The following is a 22,160-nucleotide window of genomic DNA, read 5'->3' as shown; positions in this document are numbered from 1 at the left end:
CCATGGATTTGTATTTTTTACAGTTTTTTTTTCCTGTAATTGATATCTAGTCTCATAGCGTTGTGGTTGGAAAAGATACTTGATACAATTGCAATTTTCTTAAATTTACCAAGGCTTGATTTGTGACCCAAGATATGATCTATCCTGGAGAATGTTCCATGAGCACTTGAGAAGAAAGTGTATTCTGTTGTTTTTGGAGGGAATGTCCTATAAATATCAATTGAGTCCATCTTGTCTAATGTGTCATTTAAAGTTTGTGTTTCCTTATTTATTTTCATTTTGGATGATCTGTCCATTGGTGAAAGTGGGGTGTTAAATCCCCTACTATTATTGTGTTACTGTCGATTTCCCCTTTTATGGCTTTTAGCATTTGCCTTATGTATTGAGGTGCTCCTATGTTGGGTGCATAAATATGTACAATTGTATCTTCTTCTTGGATTGATCCCTTGATCATTATGTAGTGTCCTTCTTTGTCTCTTGTAATAGTTTTTATTTTAAAGTCTATTTTATCTGATATGAGAACTGCTACTCCAGCTTTCTTTTGATTTCCATTTGCATGGAATATCTTTTTCCATCCCAGACTTTCAGTCTGTATGCGTCCCTAGATCTGAAGTGGGTCTCTTGTAGACAGCATATATATGGGTCTTGTTTTTGTATCCATTCAGCCAGTCTATGTCTTTTGGTTGGAGCATTTAATCCATTTACATTTAACATCATTATCGATATGTATGTTCCTATTACCATTTTCTTAATTGTTTTGGGTTTGTTTTTGTAGGTTTTTTCCTTCTCTTGTGTCCCCTCCCTAGAGAAGTTCCTTTAGCATTTGTTGTAAATCTGGTTTGGTGGTGCTGAATTCTCTTAGCTTTTGCTTGTCTGTAAAGGTTTTAATTTCTCCGTCGAATCTGAATGAGATCCTTACTGGATAGAGTAATCTTGGTTGTAGGTTTTTCCCTTTCATCACTTTAAATATGTCCTGTCACTCCCTTCTGGCTTGCAGAGTTTCTGCTGAAAGATCAGTTGTTAACCTTATGGGGATTCCCTTGTTAGTTATTTGTTGCTTTCCCTTGCTGCTTTTAATATTTTTTCTTTGTATTCAAGTTTTGATAGTTTGATTAATATGTGTCATGGCATGTTTCTCCTTGGATTTATCCTGTATGGGACTCTGCACTTCCCAGACTTGACTATTTCCTTTCCCATGTTAGGGAAGTTTTCAACTATAATCTCTTCAAATATTTTCTCAGACCCTTTCTTTTTCTCTTCTTCTTCTGGGACCCCTATAATTTGAATGTTGGTGCGTTTAATGTTGTCCCAGAGGTCTCTGAGACTGTCCTCAATTCTTTTCATTCTTTTTTCTTTATTCTGCTCTGCGGTAGTTATTTCCACTATTTTATCTTCCAGGTCCCTTATCCGTTCTACAGCCTCAGTTATTCAGCTACTGATTCCTTCTAGAGAATTTTTAATTTCACTTATTGTATTGTTCATCATTGTTTGTTTGCTCTTTAGTTCTCCTAGGTCCTTGTTAAACGTTTCTTGTATTTTCTCTGTTTCCAAGATTTTGGATCATCTTTACTATCATTACTCTGAATTCTTTTTCAGGTAGACTTCCTATTTCCTCTTCATTTGTTTCGTCTGGTGGACTTTTACTTTGCTCCTTCGTCTGCTGCATATTTCTCTGTCTTCTCATTTTGCTTAACTTACTGTGTTTGGGGTCTCCTTTTCACAGGCTGCAGGTTCGTTGTTCCTGTTGTTTTTGGTGTCTGCGCCCAGTGGGTGAGGTTGGGTCAGTGGCTTGTGTAGGCTTCCTGATGGAGGGGACTGGTGCCTGTGTTCTGGTGGGTGGGGCTGAATCTTGTCTTTCTGGTGGATGGGGCTGCATGTGGCAGTGTGTTTTGCGGTGTCTGTGAACTTAGAATGACTTTAGGCAGCCTCTCTGCTAATGGGTGGGGCTGTGTTCCTGTCTTGCTAGTTGTTTGGCATGAAGCATCCAGCACTGGAGCTTGCTGGCTGTTAAGTGGAGCTGGGTCTTAGTGTTGAGACGAAGATCTCTGGGAGAGCTCTCACCAATTGATATTACATGGGGCTGAGAGGTCTTTGGTGGTACAATGTCCTGAACTCGGCTCTCCCACCTTGGAGGCTCAGGCCTGACACCAGGCCAGAGCACCAAGACCCTGTCAGCCACACCGGATGTAAATTAACTGAGTGTGTACTACATCTTCTACCAAAACTGCCATTTCATGAAGAGGCCTCCTAGAATCACCTAGAGAAAACCACCTATGTTTTCTTAAAGGAGTTTCTTTTTTTTCTTATAGGAGTTTTACGGTTTCAGGTCTATGTTCAAGTTTTTAATCTGTAAGCAAAAACATCATACTCTCCAATTCTGCTGCAAAGCTTATAGACTTCCCTGTACTTCTTCCACTACTTGAAGTGGCAGTAGACATTGGGCTGGCTGCAGTATTATTCATCTATGGCTTAAATGGACAGGTCACTTGCTGGCTTTATTCCAGATAGCTCATCTCTGCTCTAAGAATACTTGTAGACCTGGCTGCACGTCCTGCATAGAGAATGTGCGGGTAGAGGTGGTGCGGTTTTGGCGGCGGCGGCCCGGGACATGCTTGGAAAGGGGCGGGTGGGGGGCTGAGAGTGTCTAAAGGGAAAGGGTGGCTGGGCACAGACGGTGGGGGCAAGATGGCACAAGCCTGACTCTCTCTAGATGCTCTACTCTTATTGAATCAGTTTTCAAACTTTAATAGAAAACTACAAGTTTTGTTAATGTTTTCATATTTATTAGCATATATTTTGAATTGCATACACTTTTAAGAAATAACTTTGTATCTATTCTTGTTTTTACTTGTGTTTTTTCCCTCTTTTTCTATTAGATTTAGTGGAGTTATATTTTATCAGTTCTTTTCACTGTACTTGTTTGCAGACATATTGATATCATTTGTACTTTTATCTTTATTACTTCCTCTATTTTCCTCTTAGAATTTTATCCTCTGCCTATATATCTTTTTTTTTTTTTTTTTTGCGTACATGGGCCTCTCCCGTTGTGGAGCACAGGCTCAGCAGCCATGGCTCACGGGCCCAGCCGCTCCGCGGCATGTGGGATCTTCCCAGACCAAGGCCTGAACCCGTGTCCCCTGCATCGGCAGGCAGACTCTCAACCACTGCACCACCAGGGAAGCCCCTGCCTATATATCTTATATTTTATGCTGATTTTTCCATTCTTTTCTGATAATAAAAATATTAAAATTATGCACTTTCCCATAAAGTACTACTGTGGCTGTATAATATATCCCAATATAAAGTACTTCACAACAACAAAAAATGCAAAAAAACCAAGAAAACAGATTTTTCTTTCATTTCCCTCACCATTTTAACATGTTTAGTAATATTTCTATTACTGAACAACATCAATAAAAATGACTTATCAAAATGTGATTTTCTATTATGATATAACCGGACATATGAAGCTCACTGATGTATCACTGTAAGGTTGTTGCCGACTCATTATGTTATATACAGTGAATATACACATAGTATACTTTCTGAGTACAGTTCTAGCATTACTTCTCCTTACCAGCTGCTTGTTTTTAATTTATGACCATGGCATCATGGAACCAATTGTTTTCTGTCTTCTCATTGGTTTCCGGGAGGTTTTAAGACAGCTGCGTACACTTCTTGTATATATATATATATGGTTTCTGGGAGGTTTTAAGACAGCTGCGTACACTTCTTGTATATATATACAGATGCGCTTTTTATTTATTATCCTAATTCCTGGTGTCACCATTTTCTTTCCTACTCTCATTTCCTTTTGTCCCATTTTATTCATACACTTTTTTTTTTGGCCACACCATGCAGCTTGTGGGATCTCTGTTCCCCAATCAGGGATTGAACCCGGGCCACGGCAGTGAAAGCACCAAATCCTAACCACTGGACCACCAGGGAACTCCCCATCCACTTATTTTAAATTTTATTTTATCTTGTTGCATTTTATACGTTTAAGTAAGCTAGTTTATATTCCTTCTGGAATAAGATGGGTATAAAATAAATACAATTTACAAAATTAAGAAAGTGACATTCTGGACTTTTCTGGAGTATAAAGTAGCTGATTTATGTAAGTAGGCTTAAAAAAACACTCTGCTATTAAAGATGGGCAAAATCATGGTCCCAGTGCCAAGAAAAATCAATTCAACATGAAAGGCAACTCAAAGCAGTCAGAAAATTCTTTGCCATATCTGTCTTTCCTTTGGAAGGTGATGGAGGTGGCCTTCTCCACTGCTGAGATTCCCCACCATGCCGCCATACACCCCTGCCTCCTGGCTCAGAACAAGGCTGACCTGCCTACATTCCCAGAATGGAGTTACCTTTAAAAATTCTTTGAAGTCTGCGTGTTCATCTGTCTTCTGCTGTAAAAGAGCTGCTCCATTCAGCTGACAGCTGCAGAACCGGATGTAAGCCTGCATGTGGGACAGCTCAGCTGCCAGGATGTCCCCAATCATCTGCACGGGCATCTTCTCACCCCCGGTCTTCTTCCGTACTCGCAAGGCCCTGCAACCAACACACACTCTCACTTCCCATTTCTAACTGAATGTGCTTCGCAAATGAAGGATGAATACCTTGCGAGACTAACGGTAATGACAACCAGTGAGTTACCTAAAAAGCTCTGGCATCGTGAGGGAAAAGTCAGGAGGAGGAGGCAGCGAGGGCTTAAAGCCCTGCCCGCCCAGCCAACCTGGGTGAGCTGCTAGAAAGAAGAAGAAAATGAAGTGTGTGCACTTGGGTGTTCCTAGGTCTTTGGAATTGTTTTGGATTCAGCTTAGTACCTTAGCAAAGTTCCTTTTGAAAAATTTTTAACTTGTTTTCAGTTGAACCAAGAAGAAAGAAATTTCCACCCTCTGTAAGGGAAAAAAGGGAGCAGGAGCCCACAGAGGCCACGTGTGGAGGCGGCATCGTTCCCAGAAAGCTGCTGAGCCCCAAGGAGGGCAGAGAGGCAGCAAGCGCTGGGACTGCTCATGCCTGCCCACAGGAGCCTGTCCTCACAGGCGTAAGGGACAGAAAATCACCACAGGCAACGGAATTTCACACTGGACTTAGGAGAGTGCCAGACCAGCCAGTTACGTCTAGGCCATGAGCTGCAGCTTCTCTCCTGACTCTATCTGATGCAGAGTCAAGTATATTTTGGAACCATATGTTGATATATTGTTTGTTTAATGATTTAATTTTTCCTTTGCTTAATCAAATATTTTCTTTGTTATATTTCTTTACTTCAATAATTATGCATTTCAGAGTTAGAGAGCATTTCATAAAATGATGATAAAATTAAAAGCCTGAGGGAGGGACTTCCCTGGTGGTGACGTGGTTAAGAATCCACCTGCCAATGCAGGGGACATGGGTTTGAGCCCTGGTCCGGGAAGATCCCACATGCCACGGAGCAACTAAGCCCACGCGCCACAACTACTGAGCCTGTGCTCTAGAGCCCGCGAGCCACAACTATTAAGCCCGTGCACCGCAACTACTGAAGCCCGCGCGTCTAGAGCCCAGGCTCTGCAGCAGGAGAAGCCACTGCAATGAGAAGCCCGTGCACCGCAATGAAGAGCAGCCCCTGCTCACCGCAACTAGAGAAAGCCCGTGCGCAGCAACCAAGACCCAACGCAGCCAAAAATAAAATAAATAAATTTATGTTTTTTAAAAAAAGCCCGAGGGAATAGAAAACAGTGAAAGTTCTTTGCTAAGCAGCCCTGGCTGCAGAGAGTTAGGTATGAGTCTCAGCCCTGCGGCTGGGGGCGTCTGCTGCAACGACAGGTGATGCTCACGACTCACTTCAGCAGCTTCGTGTTCGACACGATGAGCTCCTTCCAGTTAACAAAGATCAAGGCCGTTTCTCCTTCAGTGAGAAAACCTGGTTCTGCCATTCGTTTCTGAAAAACCTAAATTCAGAACACAAGGGAAAGAAGTCAGCTCAAGTGCAGTACACAGGCTGTGTGGTCTAAATAACACATTATCTTCGGGCTGCCCTGGTGGCCCAGTGGTTGAGAGTCTGCCTGCCGATGCAGGGGACAGGGGTTCGTGCCCCGGTCCGGGAGGATCCCACATGCCGCGGAGCGGCTGGGCCCGTGAGCCATGGCCGCTGAGCCTGTGCGTCCGGAGCCTGTGCTCCGCAACGGGAGAGGCCACAGCAGTGAGAGGCCCGTGTACCGCAAAAAACAAAACAAAACATTATCTTCATACACTAAACTAGGAAGATCATGGCACTTTTAAATAAACATATTGTGACTGTTAAATTGCAAAATTTCCCTACTTTTTGCTATTTCGTCTCCTATCAGGGCTGATTTTAAGGACTGAATCCAGCAGTCTCATCAAGGAGAGGAGATTCTCATACCTACCTCCTCAGGGTGTTACACAGGTTAAATAAACCATGGGCATAAAGCACCCACACACTGGAAGAGCCTGCAGAACTGAGGGAGCATGACCGTTGTCAGGCTGAGCACCTCAGGGGTCTGGAAGCAGTTTGTGAGAAGTGCACCAGAAGAAAGAGTGATGCCTTATCCTATCCTCAAGACTGGCCACCAAGCACATGTGGATTTCAGGGGTTAAATGATAAAACTTTGGTAATCCGTAGCACTTAAGGTTTCACAAAGTTCTGATATGCACATACATGCATATGCTTGTGTGTGCGTACATGCACACGTGTGTGTGTGGGTTTCTCAATTAACTTCATAGATGATGTAGGTCATGCTGAGTCAGGTATTGTTATTCCCAATTGACCCACGAAGAAATAAAAGCTGAGACAGTAATTTGCTCAAGGTCACAAAGCTAGAACGTGGAGGAGCCAGAACTAAAACAACTTTTTGATTCTAAGTTCAAGTTTCCACTAAACAACTAGGGAATGACTTTAAAAGCCTTAAGGAAATGGTGAAGTCATCTGAGACAACTCTTCTCATGTGAAATCTCTCCAAAATACACATGACATTACCCTCCGCTGAAACTGTTCTAAATTAATGTTTACTTACTGCACTGAATTGAACCTGGATTCACAGAACTCAGATAAAAGTGCTATGAACTAACGTCTCTAAACCTCTACGGTTCCAGAATCAGACTGAAGATGTCTGGACACCCCTGTGAGAGAGAGCCCTGGAAACAAGGTCGACCTGCTCTGAGGCTGCTCCTGGAGGACAGCGAAAGCGTCTGATGTCGGCTCTTTCACTCGCTGATTAATTTAGGTTACTGTTTATTCGCTCTATCTGCCTGCTTTGTGCCAGCCTCAGTGAGGTAAGCAGAGCATGAGATGGCTGGGTCCTCTGGGTTCCTCCACGGCAACGGTAATGAGAAGCCCTTGCCTGTGGGCAGTGCTTTTTCCCCTAACCCCCTGACCCCAACATGATGCCTCACCCCTCAGAGTGTCTTGTGAGGTGCGCTGAGTGAGAATAACCAAGCCCACGTGGTTAAGAGGCTGGCCTGAGATGGGGAAAGCACCTGGCCCCCGTTCACCTTCTGTGCTAGTCAGAGCGGTTCTCCACACCCATTTACAACCACTTAGGACTGGAATCTGACCGGCAGCAGGGCTGACACTTGTAGGGGTTAATCAAAAAGATGGGCTTTTCTTACAGGCCATCCATCCTGGTGAGAGAAGTGCAGACAGACATAAACACACCTAGCCACACATAAATTCAGTCCTGTAGGGAAGGCCTGTAAAGGGCCAGGCTACGTTTGGGGTGTAGGACGAAGGACACACAGTCTCTGCCCTCAGGAGCTCACAGCCTGGGGGAAGATAGACGTTATCAACCGAGAAGTGCAGGACAGTGAGCGTCTGAGAGGAGCAAGTGTGCCATGTCTGAGATCCCAGCCCGAATTCAGGGGAGAGAATGAATCAGGGAAAGGCCTTGCTGGGGCAGATGCAGGACTCAGCTTCTGCACCCTGTGTTCTCAAGGTCACGACCACGTCAACAGTGCACCTGTTGGGCCTGAGTGGGGATACCTGTTCTCTATAAGTTTTTTTTTTTAAACTGGTCTCCTCTGAGGGCCTTGACAAATTTTTGTGGGAACTGAAAGCCATGGAAACAAAAGCATAATAAAAGTATAAAATCTTACTTTGCTCAAACGCGAACCATTTAAAAGTGCCACTCTAACGGCCGTTGTCTGCTTCGGGGTCGCTGGCAACATTAATAGTCACAACACAGTAAATATATGAGATTTGGGAGCTATTTTACAGTACACTGTTTGGTTTTCCAAACTGACATAAAGGTTAGGTGAACACCCCCACTGCCTCACAATTCCTCTGGAAATCATTAAACTTTATGAAAGCGTCAGGTGCCAGAAGAGCGGTGCAGACATCGTCAGAGAAAAGTCTGAGGCAGATACATTTGCTGGAGAGCCTTCCCACCGACTCCGTGCCCTGGTCTTTCCTGATGGGGCCTCTACCACATCCGACTGAGGCACTGAGTGCCTTTTCTCTCTCTCTTCACTCTGAATTACCTAATCTGGAGAAAGAGCCGACTTGAGATCTTCAAGGCCTCTCCAAGGGTCAGAGGAAGCATTCTGAGGGTGTGAGCACTCCCGTCACTGCCTGAGAATTCACTCGTCAAAGGTGATACCTCGCTACGAGGCCCCACCCCCTGAGCAACCGGCGGCGCCCGCGGCGCCCTCACCTCCACGACGAGCTGAAGGTCATCCACGTACCGCTCCTCAGTCTCCATCAGCTCATGGATGTAGCCCTGCCTTTTCCTCTCCACTGGCTGCATGGTGTCCAGGGTTTGGAGATCTGCACACCCTGTGGAAAAGCAGGCTAGAGTTTCAAAATATTATTTTATCTTCTTCGGAGAAAACAGACATGAACCGTCAGATACACGGGGTTTGCAAGTGTTGCCGGGAAAGAACCACGTGGCCTGCCAAAGGGCCCTGGGACTTGGGTGAACAGCGCACACCTGCGGAAGCGGGATTAACCACCGGCCACTCCAGAGCGCCAGAGCCGCAAATTAGCAACACCTGTAACTGGTTGCAACGCCTGCAATGCTCGGTATGGTCCCAATTTCTTTTCCAAATAAGTAATGACAGAATGAAGGATTTTCAGAAATGGCCTCAAAGAAACCAGAACTGTGCGGAGGGAGCCCTGTGAAGAATCTATGCTATTCTCACCATCCTGAGACATTTTCAAAGCACTGTAACGATTAAGTGACTCAAATGCTGGAGACCAGTGTTTTCCAAACTGCAGGTCATGAGCTATTGGTGGCCCATTCTATCGATTTTTTAAAACAAAAACAAAACAAAATAAATAACTACCACGTGCACAGGATCTGTCAGTATTGTACTGTGAAAATTTTTAGTTAGGTATGTATTTGAGGATGTAAAATGTATTCCTTACTGTGAGCCACTGTTTAAAAAATGTTTGAGAAACACTTCTCTAGATTTCTCAAAGTTAAGTGCTCAGCTAGGAAACCTGAAGTCTCCAGGGCCCAGCAGTTCCCAGCAAGAGCACTGTCTTAACCTACTGGAACAAAGAACTGGTGGTTTGGGGTACACTGCAGCCACGGGGGCTTTGAGGGCAGCCCCCAGCCATCTCGCATGGCATCAGAGTGAGAAGTACCATAGTCACTTCGGATCAATGTACAGGCACATGGGAGCTGAGCTCACTGTCACACTGGGAAGTGACGTTAACCCAGAGTCATTCAATAAGAAGCTGAGGGCCTGCCGAAGGCCCAGTGGGAGGGGAAACGCCTCAGAAAGCCCTTCCTCAGGCAAAAGGAAAAAGCAGGTAGGTGCCCAGCAAGGGACAACATGAGGCGGTAGCAGTGCACGTCCAAAGCGGGAGAGATGGGGAGGCAACACGAAGGTCTGGGGAGCAGAGGACACAGGAGCAGGGCCGGCCCTGCGGGGCCTCCGCAGCCCGCAGTGTTCGGACCGAGGCAGACGCCCTGCACGGGGACAAAGGCGCAGAGCCACAGAGGCGGAAAACGCCAGGATCAGACTGGCCTTTTAAGTGGGGGCTTCTCTTCGTGACTGTTTTTGATTTTTTATGTATTTTGTATAGATTTGGGCTTTCAGAGAGTCCTCACGAAGACAGACAACTGTTCTATTTTCTGCACATGCTGCCGACAGCTTTAAAAAAAATTACTCCCACAGTCAAACAAAAATTGAATAAGGCAAAAGTCACGTTTGGTGCTACCAAGATGAAATCGCAGTGCCACTCATGTTCAGACTTATCCAGCTTTTCTGGGGACTGTGTTCCGTCCTGTTCTGCCAAGGAGACCTGCAGGAATGAGCGAGAGCTAGGGATGAGCAAGGCTAACACAGGCCCCTGCCTGACCCGGCTGTGTGCAGCCAGGCGGCTGGATGCCGAGGCCGACGCCTGATGGGGAATGTTGCTGACCACGTGGCCATCCAGCTGACGCTGGTGGGGCAATCGCAGCAGTCTCTAAGGTTGCCCTAGCTCTTTGCTAGTGGTTTACAAATCTCGGTCCTTCACATTCGGCCACATCCACATAGTATCTCTACTATTATTTATGTAATATTTTTTTTCATGTTTGAGCTAAATGTCTATGAAATCATGGGTTTGATGTGATGGTTATGTTTCTTCTAATAGTAACTACCATAAACATATAACTATTAAAATAATTCGAGTCCTCCTGGGCACTATTTTGTAGGTCATTGTGTTGTGCACCACTGGGATATCACACTTTGGGAATCGATGACTGATGTTAAAACCCACAAGTATTGGCCTATCTATTCAGTATCTTGGGATAATAGGAGAAGTCTCAGGTAGTTTATCGTTTCTAAGGCTGGGACGTCCATGACATTAGCTTCATCAGGATGAATGTGGGACAATCCTTGTACTCCAACCCTAGCTGACACCTCTGCATTTCATTACAATGGTTCTTAAATTTTTATTCTCCAAGTTTCCAACCTGACCCCTATCCCCACTTTCAGATGCTCTCACCTCTGACATCAGGGGAAAAAAAAATAAAGGCATGATGCCCCTTCTACTTCCAGCCCCATCTTCCTGCTCACTCATCCCTGTACTTCCTTCCCGTGTCAGGGGGTGAGGGGATCCTACTTCTTCTAAAGCCAGCATCCCTAACCCGCCCCCTCCTGCAGGACACTTCCCTGCCCTTCACACTTCCATCTTCAGTCTTCACTGGTCCCTCTAGTCCATGAACATGGTTATGTGTCCCTCCTACCACAATATGTAAAACAAACAAGCACCCTTCCTGCAACCCTGCTCCCTCCACAAACACCTGTCTCTAGTCTCACTGCCAAATGTCTGACAGTAGAGGGGTCTGACACTCATTCCCCCCGCCCACAGCTCTCTCTGTCACTTCTCCAACTTAAGATACTCTGGTTTCTCTCCCACCACTCCACTGACACTGCTCTTGTGAAGGTAATGATGACCTTGAGCATGGCCAAATGCAGAGACCCCCTTGGGAGCTGGCGTCCTCCTGCACCTGCCCAGAGCCCTGACACCTGTGATGAGCTGCTGCTTCCAACACTCGAGTCTCTCCCTCAGCCTGTCACTCTCTTCTTCCTGGTGTTTCCTTCTGCATTTCTGCCTCTGCCTGCCTCCAGGCCCTCTGGTCCCCCCAATCCAGCAAATACTATAATGTGTTCCTGGCATTCCTGACCTGCAAGGTCAAACGAATCTGGCTTTGCATTTCTCTGCCAGGGTCACAAGGCACATCCGCATACTATGCTCTGAGCAACCCTGCTCTAAAGATACATTTAATTTGAGTGAACCCAGAGTTCCCAACACTTATTTGACCATAGAACCCTCTGTTTTGAGAGGAGAGTGAATCTTTTGCGAACTGAGGAATTAGGGTTTGTGGATAGAATACACCCCTCTGCCATCCTCTACACCTGCACTGTCCAATACAGCAGCCATTAGCGACATGTGACTACTGAGCACCTGAACCACGGCCAGTCCAAACAGAGAAAAGCTGTAAGTGTAAAATATACACCGGATTTCAAAGACCCAGTAGAAACATCCTAGAATGTAAAATAATGCATCAGTACAAAAATTATTATACCGATTACACCCTGAAATGATATTTCGGATAAGGCTGGGTTAAGTAAAAATGATTATTAAAATTAATTCCATCTGTTTCTTTTTACTTTTTAAAATGTAGCTGCTGGAAAATTTTAAATTACATATGGGCTTGTATTTGTGACTTGCATTATATTTATATTGAACAGCTCAAGCCAGCCTCTACATTTTTTATCATGTTCTTTTCCTGACACAATGTTCAATGACTTCTGTTTTTTGCAGAATGAAGTCCTAGCTCGGGGGGAGCACAGGGCTCCAGAGTCTCCGTAATGCAGCAGCAGCCTGCCTCTGACCATGCGGTCCACCTTCTACCCACCCTGGCCTGGGCTCGGTCCTCATGATGTGCTGTACTAACTGTCCACGGCCTGGCTGTTTCCACTCCTGTTGTTGCCTCTGTCCATGGCCCTTCTCTGCACAGAAGCCATCTCACTACCCTTTCAGGGTGCAGCTCACATGATCCTACTCTGGGGAAACCTTTTCCATCCCTGTCCCCAGACTGCCTCTCCTTCGTGTTTTCATGGTACTGGCTTGCATCTATATTTTAAATACTTCCCACAATGTAATGTGTATTGTAGTTCTTCTGTATATAGTTACTATGTCCTTCTCTCCCAGTGGAGGTTAGGGACTGTGTCTAACACAGTCCATAATATCACACTTAGCAATGTTTTGACCACCGAGGTCAGGAAATATTTGTTGAGTAGAAGACTATTGTGTTGTCCCCAGACCCATTTCTCACCTTTCCCCTGCTCTGCTCCATACTGCAAGGAGGCCAACCTCTAAGGCTACTTTTGTAAGCTCTTTTCTTAGTTGACTTCTGCCTGGGCTTGGCTAATGAGAGGAGACTGAAGACTACAGGGTGGACTAGGGAAAGAGTCCTCCTGCCAGAATGGTGAGATGCCAAGAAAGCATTTAGTCCCTGCTGGGTAAAGAACAGAAATGCTGGGGCTGCATCTCACATAAATTTGGAGTTCAAGAATTCCGCAACTGATGAATTAACACAAAAATTGGTCCCTGGCTGGTGATAACTTCAGGGTGCTTGGCCAAAGAAAATGTATAACTGGTCTGGAGGGTCACTCTCACAACCTTGGTTCCACAGGATTTACAGAGAAAAACTAAGTCTCGCTAAAGATGAGTTCAAAGTAAAAAAATTACAAAAAACAAGGAACAATCCACCATTCATAAAAAACTGAGGATTAGAGCAAAAGGAGATGTAAAATATATATGTTTAAAATAGCTTGAGACATATATGAAGGATTTGAAACCCTAATTAGAGTCTAAAAAACCCAACAGGAAGATTTGAAACAGAAACAAATAAAAAGGTAAATATTATCAAGGAAATAATAAATTAATAGATGAGGCAGCAGATCAAACACACTGGAGGAAACAATTAGTAAATCTGAAAACAGAGCTGAAGAAATTACTTAGACTGCAGCTCAGAAAGACAAAAAGATGGAAAACATAAAATGAAAGCTAAAAGATACAGAGGATGGAATGACAAGGCCCAACATACATCTAATGGGAGTCTAGGAGGGGAGAACAGAAAGAAAGGGAAGGGGTAATAACTAAGATTATAATGGCTGAGAATTTTCTAGAGTTGATGAAAGATATAACTCCACAGATTCAGGAGGAAAAATGATTCCTGATTAGGGAAAAAAATAAAAATAAACCCATACCTAGACTGTAAAACACCAAGGAAGAAAAAATTTTTTGAAATAGTAAGAAAGAAAGAGCAGAATAACTATACAGGAACAGCAATCCAGACTGGCTGCACACAACTCAACCCAACACTAGGGAGTGTTGAGAAAAAATAACTGTCAAACTAGAATTCTAATTACACTATTGTTCATGGAAGAGGGAGAAATAAAGGCATTTTCAGGCAAAGTTTGACAGCATTTACCACTAGCAGATTTGACTAAAGGAACCATTTAAAAAAATGTACTTTGAAAAGGAAAAACAGAGATGTAAGGAGTGGTAGAAAAAAAAGTAAGAAAAAGGAATGGTGAGCAAAAATACCAGTAATTATGTGAAAAAAAATTATTGACAGTAAAAATAACAATAATAATAATAAATAAGTTGGTGGGATAAATTCAATGTTAATTTTTTAAAAAGAAGCAAAGAAAATGCATGGTAAATAGAAAATGTCAAATAACATAGATATAAATAAAAGTATAAAATAGTTCTAATAAATATAAGTGGCTAAATCTGTCAGTTAAAAGAGAGACTCTAGATTGGACAAAAGAATTCAGCTAGATGCTATTTACAAGACACCAGAAATGTAAAGTTACAGAAATGTTAGAAGTAAAGGGCTGCGGACTTCCCTGGTGGTTCAGTGCTTAAGAGTCCATCTTCCAATGCAGGGGATGCGGGTTCAATCCCTGGTCAGGGAACTGAGATCCCACATGTCATAGGGAAACTAAGCCTGTGCGCTCTAGAGCCTGAGTGCCACAACTAGAGAGCCCACGTGCTGCAACTCCTGAGCCTGTGCACTCTGGAGCCTGCATTCCACAACTAGAAAGCCCGTGAAGCGCAAGTACTGAGCCCGCGTGCTCTAGGGCCCCCACACGACGACTAGGAAGAAGCCCATGCACCGCAGTGAAGAGCCCACATGCTGCAACAAAAAAGAAAGATCCCGCGTGCTGCAACAAAGATCCCATGTGCCTCAACTAAGACCCAACGCAGCCAAATAAATAAATAAATAAAGACCTAAAAGAAAAAAAGTAAAGGGCTGCAAAAAACTATACGAATGCAAAATATAAAAGAGCAGTGGGGGAGGATTCATTAGCAACAGACAAACTAGGCTTCCAAAGATCTGTATAAGATGACATCACAAAACCTCATGGAAATGTAACAACTCTTATTTGCAACTAATGGGAGAGCCTCAAAGTGTGAAATGAAAAACTGATAGAATTACCTCCCTGATAAATTGGGAGATTGGGATTGACATATACACGCTACTATATATAAAATAGATAGCAATAAGAACCTGCTGTATAGCACAGGGAACTCTACTCAATACTCTGTAATGGCCTATATGAGAAAAGAATTTTAAGAAAAAGTGGATATATGTATATGTATAACTGATTCACTTTACTGTACACCTGAAGCTAACACAACAGGTGGATTGACACTTTCCTTCTTCTTACGCCTCACATTCAACCCACCTGTGGCTCTATCTTCAAAACAGATAATAGTGGTCCATAATCTGACCACTTCTTACCTCATCCACCACTGTCATTCTGATCCAAGCCACTGCCATCTTTTGCCTGGATTGCTGAACGAACCTCCTAACAGGTCTCTTGCTCTGATCCCTGCCCCCCAACCTCCAGATTAATCTAGCAAGCCAGAGCTATCCTATTAAAACACAGCAGATCATGTCACTCCTTTGATCAACACCCTTCAATGGGTCCTTCTCACTCTGAGCAAAAGCCAAATTTCTTACAATCAGCCCACAAGAACCTAAACGGCCTCCCCCATCTCCGCAGATACCTCTCTGTCCTCATTTCCTCGTCCTCTTGCTCCTCCCTCGTTCCAGCCACACCGGCCTCTGTGCTGTTCCTCAAGCATTATGGGCATGCTCTTTGCATGTGCTGTTCCCTCTGCCTAGAATGATCTTCCAGGTATCCACATGGCTTCCTCCAGATAGTCATCACATCTTTCAAGTCTTGGCTCACATGTCACCATTTCAGAGAACCTTTATCTGAGTAACCTGTTTAAAATTGAAATCCCTCTGGATCCACCTCTCCCCACCCAGTACTCCCTTTCCCTAACCTGCTTTATTTTTCTAAGATACTACACACTTATTTGTTTTGTTTTCTGTCTTACCCTACTCAAATGTCAGCTCCAAGAGGGCAGGAATTTTTGTCCATTTTATAATCTGCTATGTCCCCCGTGCCTGACACGTAATAGGTTTTCAACAAGTATTTACCGAATGTGATATGAAGATACACTCTGAGATAGTACATTGATATTAACTATAAGCAGTCAGAGAGAACGATGAAAACTTCCTGGGAAGTTCTTTCTGGCAGACAGGAAGAATGGGAAAGTAGGAAAAATGAGAGATCATGGCTACTACCAGGTCAAAGTTCCCAGAGGAATAATTAGCAGTAGGCTGGGCCACAAGACCCCCGACATTTGTGTTTAGGATGTGGAGACTGAGAGACAAAACATGCATAATGAATAATGGTTATGAAAACTGTGTCCCACTACAGCTGGGAACCACCGTTCTAAATCACAGTGCAAGCAAGCAAACAAGAGAGCTTAGAAAGGAGGAGAAAGATCTGCGAAGATTCCAAAAAGTGAAGGACAAAAGGCAATTTGTGATGACTGCTACAAAGAGGGCTTGTTCAGATTATGTCATAAAGTCCCAGAATAGTCCTTGCCCATTCTGAGGAGACCAACGCCTCTGAACAATGCTATTCTCTGTGTGCCCAAAATTAAGAGCCAGAGTATCACATAATGGTTTTCAGTCTCACTGTGTTTAAGCTCAGTGAAAAGATGAGATTTTAACAGTAAATCCAGACGACTCAACTGCATGCATTTTCTGAAGGCTGCCTTTAATACTCAAGTTTTATCAGGGCGCTGGAAATTACTGGGTATCTTGTTTCGTAAGAGAATAGCCTTTTGTCCGCTTGGCAAATATTTACTGAGTGCAAACTGTGTACCAGGTGGCACCATGAAGCCATACATATTTGTGGTTTCGTTTTTGGAAATTTAAATAATTCTTGAACAAGTTTTTGTGTCTTTTTTGATGCCTGTTAAGTTCTATGTCATCAGGTGTTAGGTTGCTTGTTTAAGCACAAAAAGGGCTATTTGTGTTATAAAATTGGGCTGTTTGTGTGATTCTAATGCCGCAGACCATCAGAAAGCAAAATATTTGACTATCAGAAAACAGACACATTCTAGAACTTACAAAAGCAGCTCTGTTGATAAATGCAAGTGGATTTGCATTTATCAAAAAAACACAATTTTTTATTTTGATTTTTGAATCTACGGTAAAATGTTATAAGCCTAAAGACAGCAAAGACCCCCTCCCAACAGGAGACAAAAGTGCAGATTTTGGCCTCAGAAAGCAATTAGTTCAAGCTGATTTTTGCATCACCTTCTAGTCTGCCAGACTTGACCCTGTATCACTGACTCAACTATTAATGTGCTATTCAGAATATAGAATATTACGAAGAGATGTCATGAAACCGTAGTTTCTTCATGTTTACCCCGCACAGAACTTCGTTTTAACAATACTAATAACCAACATGTGTGTCACAATTTACAACCTCTGATCAATTCTCTAACAAATATAACTTTGACTCCTACTGTATAAATACATGGAGAATCTGAGGCTTTGGTGGTTAAGTAACTTACTGTAGAATTCAGAGCTACTAAATACCTAAATCTAGGTCTCTTGATTCAAGTCTTACACTTTGAAATGCCAGGCCACTTTAAATGATGCTTACACTGCAATCCTATTTGAGGTGAAACTCTGACAACAGCGTGTACAAACCTAACCTGGTCTTATGCTTGTTGAACTGAATTCTAGAGGAAAAAAAGTTTTAGTATAAATACTTGGAATGCCAAAGAGCCCAAAGCACTGAAAACCAACAGGGCCCTTATTCGCCTTTAACTTTTTTGTGTGTCTATGTAACATAATTGGTCCCTTTACATACCCTTCTACTTGGTCGCATATGCAATTAACAACTTGTATCTAACAGCTAATTTCAAATAGACTGTACCCTTCAGTGCTCTGTATCAGTACGCCCATTACCACAGTACTGACCTGGGGCAACAGGGGTTTCATATGCACATATGTTTTTTTCTTGGTATTACTAAGCAGACTGCTACACCTCTACTTTACCCAATGGTATGATTATACAACCCATATTTTCCAACTTGTTTATGACTACATAATACTATGCCCAAACTGCTGAGTCTAGGACACACTAATTCTATAGTACTGCCTGACTCTGATTTCGTGGTGGTTAACAGATGACCACTGGACACAGGGATCCCAGTAGCAGGTCCTCCCAGTACCTTGAAACGTAACTTGACCAGCCTGGATTCATTTAAAGAATGAATTAGTTAATTCTCTTTACTCTCTTCTCACCTGTATCTTGGAATTTAATGATGATTGTTCTAACTCTGTGATCTGAAGTAACAGCAACTCCAAGTTAGTGAGAAGTGGCTAAGAGCACCAGCTTTGGAGTCAGATGCTGACTCAGGTTTTAACTCCATCACTTACTAACCCAGACATACACCCAAAATGTTTAGTCCATCACTTAGGACACAGCAAATGCTTGGTAAATGTTAACTGTAATTTCTAGTATCTATGTGTTAGACACTGAACTGGTGTTTCATAAATCCCTTAAGTCTCATCTGTAATACAGGTATTACTATCTTCATTACACAGGTGAGGCTGAGGCTCCTAGGGGTGAGCTCATAGTCACGATCCAAAGCAGCCCTCCCACTACACTCCCCATTCCACTCATTTTATCACTCTTTGATTTTATCACTCTAAGTGATTCTGCCTTTGACAACAGCATTAAGACATTTCTCTGAAGCACATCTTTCATAATTTGTTGTTCTCGTTTAAAATAAAGTTTTAAAAGCGATTATGAAGATAATTTACTCAATTTAAAAATGGGCAAAGGGGACTTCCCTGGTGGTGCAGTGGTTAAGAATCCACCTGCCAATGCAGGGGACACGGGCTCGAGCCCTGGTCCGGGAAGATCGCACATGCCGTGGAGCAACTAAGCCCACGCGCCACAACTACTGAGCCTGTGCTCTAGAGCCCACGAGCCACAACTACTAAAGCCCGCACGCCGAGAGCCCGTTCTCTGCAACAAGAGAAGCCACCACAATGAGAAGCCTGCACACTGCAACGAGTAGCCCCCACTCGCCGCAACTAGAGAAAGCCCGTGCACGGCAACGAAGACTCAATGCAGCCAAAAATAAATAAATAGATAGATAGATAAATAAATAAATAATGGGCAAAGCATCTGAACACACATTTCTCCAAAGACGACACACACATGGCCAACGAGCACATGAAAAGATGCTCAACATCATTAGTCATGGAGGAGGTGCAATTCAAAACCATGAGATGTCACTTCATACCTACAAGGAAGGCTTTAATAAAACGCCAGATAATAACAAGCGTCAGTGAAAATGTGGAGAAACAGAAACCCTTGTACACTGCTGGTGGGAATATAAAATGGTACAGCCACTTTGCAAAACAGTCTGGCAGTTCCCCCAAAAGTCAAACCATTTGACACAGCAATTTCACTCCTAGGTATATACCCAAGAAAGATGATGATGTATGTCCATGCAAAAACTTGTACGCAAATGTACACAGCAGCATTATTCATAATAGCCAAAAAGTAAAAACCCAAATGTCCATCAATTAACATATGGATAAATAAAATGTGGTATATCTAAACAACGGAATATTATTTGGCCATGAAAAGCAATGCAACACCGATATGTGCTACAGCATTATGTACCTTGAAAAGATTATGCCAAGTGAAATAAGCCAATCACAAAAACCCCACACACTTTATGGTTCCATTTATATATGTCCAGAGTAGGCAAATATATGCAGCCAGAACACAGATTAGCTGTGGCTGCAGGGCAGGCAGGGTACACAGGAAGATGCGAGGGTGATAACTAATGGGTTCTGGGTTTCCTTTTGAGGTGATGAAAATGTCCTATAATTGATTGTGGTAATGGTTGCATAACTCTGTGAATATACCACTGAATTGGTATAGTTGGGGGAACTGTATGGAATGTAAATTATATCTCAATAGAGCTGTTACCAAAAAAGTGACTATGTTCAGCTTTATCCTTCTAGATGTTATTCTTAGAGATTCTTATCCTTGTTTGTTAAATTCAGTCCTTGCCTCCTCATCTCTTCTGATTTTTCTTCTTGCCTTTTCATTGGTTCAAGTGGTGGTTGTACTGCAGGAACTTCCTTATTATGAAAACGGTGGCAATATTAGCACCCTAGTGTAGAGGTTAAGAGCAAGGACTCTGGAGTCGGACCACTTGGGTTTGAACCCAGCTCTACCACTGACAATCTGTGTAACCTTGAACAAGTTACTTAACTTCTCTGTGTTTTCATTTCCATGCCTGTAAAAAGAAAATAGTAATGAGGTAATACATTTGAGGCCTTAGAAAGGTGCCTAGACTAATAAGTACTCAATAAAGAGCACTGGGACTTCCCTGGTGGTCCAGTGGTAAAGAATCCGCCTTACAATGCAGGGGATGAGGATTCAACCCCTGGTCAGGGAACTAAGATCTCACATGCTACGGGGCACCTAAGCCCACGCGCCGTAACTACTGAGCTCGTGCACCTCAACTAGAGAGCCTGTGTACCACAAACTACAGAGCCATTGTGCTCTGGAGCCCACGCGTCCTGGAGCCTGCACACCACAACTAGAGAGAAAAAAAACCTGCACCCCACAACTAGAGAGAAGCCTGCACGCCACAACGAAAGGTCCTGCATGCCTCAACGAATATTCCGCATGCCGCAGCTAAGGCCTGACACAGCCAAAAATAAATTAACAAAAAATAAATCTTAAAAAAAATAAAGAGCACTTTTCCTCTTTTCTTTTTACTGGTATGAGCAACGGTTATACAGCTAGAACTTCATTATTTTATAAAAATGGTAGCAATATTAGCACAACAATCTCTTTATTTTCCCAGAACCTTTGTTTTGTCTTCATGGGTTCCTTTCACTACCCAACCCTTAACTGCTGATACCCTCAAAGGTCTTATTTTCTCCCTGAATCATCTCATTTACTTTCAGTGGCTCAAAAACTATCAATAGGCATTCATGCCACCAGCTGATGTATATCCGATGCTGTATATCTTAATTATATCTCACTACCAGCTGGACAATTCTATCTGGATGTCCCACAGGTACTGTGCAGTCAAAACTAAACTCATCTTCCCCCAACTCCGATTCTTTACTGTAGCTGGTGGCACCATGATTCCGCCCTGTCACCAAGATACAAACTTGGAAGTCAAACTGACCTTCCGCCTGACCACGCATCCCATCAACCCCCAACTCCTGCCAAGGTTCCCTCAGAAACAAGTCTTAACTCAGATTCATGACTTTTTCTCCACTTGGCTTCATATCAGAATCACCTGAGGAGTTCTTAAAAATCCCCACACCCAGGCCCCACCACAGGCCATTTAAATCGGGACTCAGGCATCAATAGCTTGTTAAAGGTCCCCAGGTGATTCCAATGAGCAGCCAAGCTAGGAATCTCTGGTTTAGCCCTCCGTCTGCTCTCAAGCGTCAGCATTCAGTGTCGCTGGCTTTCCACTTCCACTCCAGCAACAATGAACTTCTTATAAAGGCACCTCTCCTCCTCCGCCTGGCTGCTGCTTGTCTCCATCACACTCTCCACCATCCCACCCTCCAATCTGGCTTACTCCTACTTATCTTATGACTCTGGCAGTTGCCTCCTCCAGGAAGTCCTCTCTAATTCACCAATCTACGGTTGAGTTAGGTATTCCTCCTCTGTACTCTCTTGGTGCCCAGTAATATCTATCAGTGTGCTCAGCAGGCTGTTTTATACTTATCTGCGTACGTGCCTGATTCCCTCACAGAGTTAGGCACTACCTGAGGCCAGGACCACCTGGCACTCATTTTCATATTCTCAGCACCTAGTACTCTGCATTTGCTTATGCAAATACTCAACATATGTTAGTTGAATGACTTTCCAGAGATGAGGAAAGATTTTGGAAAGAGACTGTTGATGTCAGACATTGATGGATGGGTTGGATTTTGATCCATGTTTTTTTTCACTCAAGGTGAAACCACCAACTTGATTATTTAACTGTAAAACTCTGCTTAACTCTGGTACCCCCCCAAGCAACCACTTCAGTTTCTTTCACTGCATACAGACTCTTACTTTGTAGTACAAATATCTTAGTCTACGTTTGCAGTGAGTATTGTAAATTCCTTCCAATCTTTTTGGAGAAAAAGTCAGAATAAAAATTATAAATAACATAGTAGTCTATTATTATCCTAGATTATATTTTCTTTTACTTTCAAATCAAAATTTCTTTTGCTTTTGAGATACATATGCTTATCTTGGATCAAACTATCTCAATCTTTAGCATTTAA

The 22,160-nt window shown here is 43.2% G+C and overlaps 1 protein-coding gene across 9 annotated transcripts in view; it reads right to left on the bottom strand.

The window, feature by feature from the left end:
- Window positions 1-22,160, bottom strand: part of ITSN2 (intersectin 2) — a 161,360-nt gene that overhangs the window by 14,256 nt on the left and 124,944 nt on the right. For 8 of the 9 annotated variants that reach the window (XM_060169732.1, XM_060169733.1, XM_060169725.1 and 5 more), the window contains 3 exons: window positions 8,649-8,770; window positions 5,824-5,930; window positions 4,368-4,551 (listed from right to left, as the gene is read on the bottom strand). In XM_060169732.1, the coding sequence (XP_060025715.1) occupies window positions 4,368-4,551; window positions 5,824-5,930; window positions 8,649-8,770 (413 nt within the window). The remainder of the gene's footprint in view (window positions 1-4,367; window positions 4,552-5,823; window positions 5,931-8,648; window positions 8,771-22,160) is intronic. The other variant, XM_060169730.1, reaches the window with a different exon arrangement.

The sequence above is a fragment of the Lagenorhynchus albirostris genome, chromosome 13 (assembly GCF_949774975.1).
Source record: "Lagenorhynchus albirostris chromosome 13, mLagAlb1.1, whole genome shotgun sequence".
Lineage (NCBI taxonomy): Eukaryota > Metazoa > Chordata > Mammalia > Artiodactyla > Delphinidae > Lagenorhynchus > Lagenorhynchus albirostris.
The sequence above is the reverse complement of the archived record's forward strand: the minus strand, read 5'-3'. Positions and strand labels throughout refer to the sequence as shown.